The sequence below is a fragment of the Gobius niger genome (genome assembly GCF_951799975.1).
Source record: "Gobius niger genome assembly, contig: SCAFFOLD_36, whole genome shotgun sequence".
NCBI lineage: Eukaryota > Metazoa > Chordata > Actinopteri > Gobiiformes > Gobiidae > Gobius > Gobius niger.
In genome coordinates, this window is record NW_027639156.1 from 304,017 (window position 1) to 310,016 (window position 6,000).

Here is a 6,000-nt window from a genome sequence, read left to right on the forward strand (position 1 = left end):
TTTAATCATTTTTTGTCACATCATTGTTTTCGTCTCAGTTTTGTTGCTATTTTCACACCTTTTTTCCAGAAGCTTTTGGATTGGGGTAAAGCCAAACTGGAGTAAATGTGCTCGGTTCAGGTGGGTGTTAAGGGGTTAAACAGGTCAGATTCTCGTCCAAGTCCATTCTTTTATTACTCACTGCAGTAACAGCATCTGTGTCAGTAGGAGCATGTTTTGTAGAGTCCAGAATGTTACACAGTGTCCCTTTAATGTGTCAGTAGGAGCATGTTTTTGAGTCCAGAATGTTACACAGTGTCCCTTTAATGTGTTGCAGACGGGCTCGGGGAAGACCTACACGATGGGCACGGGCTTCGACGTGGGCCTGGCGGACTCGGAGCGCGGCATCATCCCCCGCGCCGTGCACCACCTCTTCAGCGGCATCGAGGAGCGGAAACGCCTGGCTGTGGAGAAAGGCCTGCCCCCCCCCGAGTTCAAGATCAACGCGCAGTTCCTGGAGGTAATCCCCCCCCCCCCGCGGTGTGCGATTTCAAACTACCCCCCATTCACCTTACCCCCGGGTACTTTGAAATTAAGGTTAGGGCTAAGGTAAGGTTAGCTTTAGCTCGTAAACTCCACAATCCTTAAGGTTAGGGCTAAGGTAAGGCTAGCTTTAGTTCGTAAACTCCACTATCCTTAAGGTTAGGGCTAAGGTAAGGTTAGCTTTAGCTGGTAAACTCCACTATCCTTAAGGTTAGGGCTAAGGTAAGGTTAGCTTTAGCTTGTAAACTCCACTATCCTTAAGGTTAGAGCTAAGGTAAGGTTAGCTTTAGTTCGTAAACTCCACTATCCTTAAGGTTAGGGCTAAGGTAAGGTTAGCTTTAGCTTGTAAACTCCACTATCCTTAAGGTTAGAGCTAAGGTAAGGTTAGCTTTAGCTGGTAAACTCCACTATCCTTAAGGTTAGGGCTAAGGTAAGGTTAGCTTTAGTTCGTAAACTCCACTATCCTTAAGGTTAGAGCTAAGGTAAGGTTAGCTTTAGCTCGTAAACTCCACTATCCTTAAGTTTAGGGCTACGGTACGGTTAGCTTTAGTTCGTAAACTCCACTATCCTTAAGGTTAGGGCTAAGGTACGGTTAGCTTTAGTTCGTAAACTCCACTATCCTTAAGGTTCGGGCTAAGGTACGGTTAGCTTTAGTTCATAAACTCCACTATCCTTAAGGTTAGGGCTAAGGTAAGGTTAGCTTTAGCTCGTAAACTCCACTATCCTTAAGGTTAGGGCTAAGGTAAGGTTAGCTTTAGCTCGTAAACTCCACTTTCCTTAAGTTTAGGGCTAAGGTAAGGTTAGCTTTAGTTCGTAAACTCCACTATCCTTAAGTTTAGGGCTAAGGTAAGGTTAGCTTTAGCTCGTAAACTCCACTATCCTTAAGGTTAGGGCTAAGGTACGGTTAACTTTAGTTCGTAAACTCCACTATCCTTAAGTTTAGGGCTAAGGTAAGGTTAGCTTTAGTTCGTAAACTCCACTATCCTTAAGGTTAGGGCTAAGGTACGGTTAGCTTTAGTTCGTAAACTCCACTATCCTTAAGTTTAGAGCTAAGGTAAGGTTAGCTTTAGCTCGTAAACTCCACTATCCTTAAGGTTAGGGCTAAGGTAAGGTTAGCTTTAGCTCGTAAACTCCACTATCCTTAAGGTTAGGGCTAAGGTAAGGTTAGCTTTAGCTCGTAAACTCCACTATCCTTAAGGTTAGGGCTAAGGTACGGTTAGCTTTAGTTCGTAAACTCCACTATCCTTAAGTTTAGAGCTAAGGTAAGGTTAGCTTTAGCTCGTAAACTCCACTATCCTTAAGGTTAGGGCTAAGGTACGGTTAGCTTTAGTTCGTAAACTCCACTATCCTTTAGGTTAGGGCTAAGGTAAGGTTAGCTTTAGTTCGTAAACTCCACTATCCTTAAGGTTAGGGCTAAGGTAAGGTTAGCTTTAGCTCATAAACTCCACTATCCTTAAGTTTAGGGCTAAGGTAAGGTTAGCTTTAGTTCGTAAACTCCACTATCCTTAAGGTTAGGGCTAAGGTAAGGTTAGCTTTAGTTCGTAAACTCCACTATCCTTAAGTTTAGGGCTAAGGTAAGGTTAGCTTTAGTTTGTAAACTCCACTATCCTTAAGTTTGGGCTAAGGTAAGGTTAGCTTTAGTTCGTAAACTCCACTATCCTTAAGTTTAGGGCTAAGGTAAGGTTAGCTTTAGTTTGTTAACTCCACTTTCCTTAAGGTTAGGGCTAAGGTAAGGTTAGCTTTAGTTCGTAAACTCCACTATCCTTAAGGTTAGGGCTAAGGTAAGGTTAGCTTTAGCTCGTAAACTCCACTATCCTTAAGGTTAGGGCTAAGGTAAGGTTAGCTTTGGCTCGTAAACTCCACTATCCTTAAGGTTAGGGCTAAGGTAAGGTTAGCTTTAGTTCGTAAACTCCACTATCCTTAAGGTTAGGGCTAAGGTAAGGTTAGCTTTAGTTTGTAAACTCCACTATCCTTAAGGTTAGGGCTAAGGTAAGGTTAGCTTTAGCTCGTAAACTCCACTATCCTTAAGGTTAGGGCTAAGGTAAGGTTAGCTTTAGTTCATAAACTCCACTATCCTTAAGGTTAGGGCTAAGGTAAGGTTAGCTTTAGCTCGTAAACTCCACTATCCTTAAGGTTAGGGCTAAGGTAAGGTTAGCTTTAGTTCGTAAACTCCACTATCCTTAAGGTTAGGGCTAAGGTAAGGTTAGCTTTAGTTTGTAAACTCCACTATCCTTAAGGTTAGGGCTAAGGTAAGGTTAGCTTTAGCTCGTAAACTCCACTATCCTTAAGGTTAGGGCTAAGGTAAGGTTAGCTTTAGTTCGTAAACTCCACTATCCTTAAGGTTAGGGCTAAGGTAAGGTTAGCTTTAGTTTGTAAACTCCACTATCCTTAAGGTTAGGGCTAAGGTAAGGTTAGCTTTAGTTCGTAAACTCCACTATCCTTAAGGTTTTGGGGTTACTTGAAACTGATTTCAAATTACCGGGGGGGTAGCCTGAAATGGGGGGTAGTTTAAAACCTTTACACCGGGACAGCAGAGCTCTGTCCCGTCTGCGTTCCTCACGTTCCTCCGTGTTCACAGCTCTACAACGAGGAGGTGCTGGATCTGTTCGACGGCGCGCGGGAGCTGAAGCAGAAGGTGAAGATCCACGAAGACTCTGCAGGAGGCATCTACACGGTGGGCGTGACCACGCGCCAGGTCCAGTCCAAGGCCGAGGTACGGACTACACTGAGACTACACTGAGACTACACTGAGACTACACTGAGACTACACTGAGACTACACTGAGACTACACTGAGACTACACTGAGACTACACTGAGACTACACTGAGAGTACAACAGAACCTACAACAGAGACTACTACAGAGACTGGTCATATGGTCATTTCCTTTGTGGGAGACAGTTTGGAAAAAATTGGCAAATCCCGGAAAGCTTTTTAAACATTTTGGAAACGTTTTGAAAATTATGGAACAATATGAAAACATTTAGAAATCTTTTGAAAAAATTTAGAATTTTTTTTGAATCTTTTGAAAAATGTGAAAAATGTGAGAAGTGTAACAAAATCATTGGATAGTTTGGAGGAAAAAAAATGTTTTTATTATATAATATAGTAATATTATATATAGTAATTACCTCAAGTGGAGGAGTTCAAGTATCTCGGGGTCTTGTTCACGTGTGAGGGACGGATGGAGCATGAGATGGACAGACGGATCGGTGCAGCGTCAGCAGTGATGCGGTCACTGTATCGGTCTGTCGTGGTGAAGAGGGAGCTGAGTCGGAGCAAAGCTCTCGATTTACCGATCGATCTACGTTCCCGCCCTCACCTATGGTCATGAAAGGACAAGATCGCGAATACAAGCGGCCGAAATGAGTTTCCTTCGCAGGGTGGCTGGGCGCACCCTCCGAGATCGGGTGAGGAGCTCAGTTACCCGGGAGGAGCTCGGAGTAGAGTCGCTGCTCCTTCACGTCGAAAGGAGCAGCTGAGGTGGCTCGGGCATCTGTTCCGGATGCCTCCTGGTCGCCTCCCGCGGGAGGTGTTCCAGGCATGTCCTAGTGGGACAAGGCCTCGTGGACCCAGGACACGGTGGTGGGACTATGTCTCCGAGCTGGCCTGGTGTGGCCTCGGGGTCAGAACAGCTGGAGGAGGTGTGGCCTCGGGGTCAGAACAGCTGGAGGAGGTGTGGCCTCGGGGTCAGAACAGCTGGAGGAGGTGTGGCCTCGGGGTCAGAACAGCTGGAGGAGGTGTCGCCTCGGGGTCAGAACAGCTGGAGGAGGTGTGGCCTCGGGGTCAGAACAGCTGGAGGAGGTGTGGCCTCGGGGTCAGAACAGCTGGAGGAGGTGTGGCCTCGGGGTCAGAACAGCTGGGGGAGGTGTGTGTGGATCGGGAAGTTTGGGCATCTCTGCTGAGACTGCTGCCCCCGCGACCCGGCCCCGGATAAAGCGGAAGAAAATGGATGGATGGATATAGTAATATATAAAAAAGTTTGGGAACGTTTTTTTTTTAATTTTTATTTTTGACCTGTTTGGAACAGTTTTGAAAATCACCCAAAAAATGTACACATTTTGGAAATTAAAAAAAAAAAATTGAATTTTTTGGACAATTTTGTTCATGTTTTGAATTTTTTTTGGAAAACCTTTTTGGGGAAATTATGGAAAAGTTTGGAAAATTTTGAAAGGTTCTCCATCATGTCTTTCCCACACTTATTCATTCACAAATACTGACATGTTTGGTATCCACGTGTAGCATGAAAGGCTGTGATCCAAAAATGGTGATTTCCTTTGTGGGAGACAGCAGCGGCTAAAGACGGGAGAAACAAACACAGGACACATGTGCAGACAAAGAGACTAAACTTTAACAACATCTGCACTTTAGTCGCTCCATCAGACTCCACTCAAACACATCTGGAAGGTTTTTACACCAGGAGTTTTACGGATCTGACTCCTGGTGGATTTATTGTAACAGCGACTTCACTCTAATCATCAAAACATACCATGGGTGTAAATTCTACACAAACTGACACCAAACTACTATGAACCTCCATCGGCCAAACTGATTCATTTTCTTTCTGAAGTGTGTGTTCGTGGTTAACAGTGGTGTGAATGTGCCGGTGCAGGTTCAGCTCATGAACTCGGCTGGAGTTCAGTTAGTCAGGTCCTGTTCTCAGGATCAGTTAGAAAGTAGATGCAAACCTTCCTCTGCTGCGGCCGATGTTCAGAACTGTCAATCTAATTTGTGGTTATTAGATGTGGTTAGTCTCGGTTCTAGGCCGTGGGAACCCAGGGTGCTGAGGGTGCTGCAGCACCCCCTGGTGGGTGGTTTGCACACTGCAGGCAATATTAATGTTTTCATGCTCACTTATACTCACAGCTCTGTGTTTCATCTACGGAGCCCCTAAAGTTTAGGGAGCAAAAAAAAGTTACTCAAAACTAGGGCTGAACGATTTCGCCAAAAATCAATATTGCGATTTTGATTTTATTGTGATTTTCCACTAATAACTTTTCCATTGCAATACAATTAAAAATTTACAACTCATTTAATACAGTATTACTTACTCTTAAGTCCTTTATAATCACATGGAATATAATTCCAAATAGTCCACATAGTCATTTAGCCGACATAATGTCCAATAAGCTTACACTGAATATTTTTTTTTCGTAAATAGCCTAAATAATTTCTTGCTATTTGATCTTGTGTTTTAGTCAGTGGTTGTGAGATACGTAAGTTCTTATCTTTGTCCAGAACATTCCCAAACATAAGCCTCCAAAAGTGAGCCAAAGGACTCTGAACATCAGCTCAGGCTCAGCTTCATCTGTGGAGCCGAGACGTGTGAATTCGGAGGAAAGTTTCTGTGATCAGAGCATCAGAGCGTGTAGCGCTGCAGCTAACGCTATGCTAACAGAGGAAACAGCAATAGTCCTGAGCGCTGCAGCTAACGCTATGCTAACGGAGGAAACAGCAATAGTCCTGAGCGCTGCAGCTA

General features: G+C 44.3%; 1 protein-coding gene across 1 annotated transcript in view; it reads left to right on the forward strand.

The window, feature by feature from the left end:
• Positions 1-6,000, forward strand: part of LOC306982830 (kinesin-like protein KIF21A) — a gene marked incomplete at its 3' end in the record, with an annotated part of 103,926 nt that overhangs the window by 36,632 nt on the left and 61,294 nt on the right. The window contains exons 3-5 of the mRNA XM_079583280.1: positions 317-499; positions 3,101-3,235; positions 5,134-5,197. Of these exons, the coding sequence (XP_079439406.1) occupies positions 317-499; positions 3,101-3,235; positions 5,134-5,197 (382 nt within the window). The remainder of the gene's footprint in view (positions 1-316; positions 500-3,100; positions 3,236-5,133; positions 5,198-6,000) is intronic.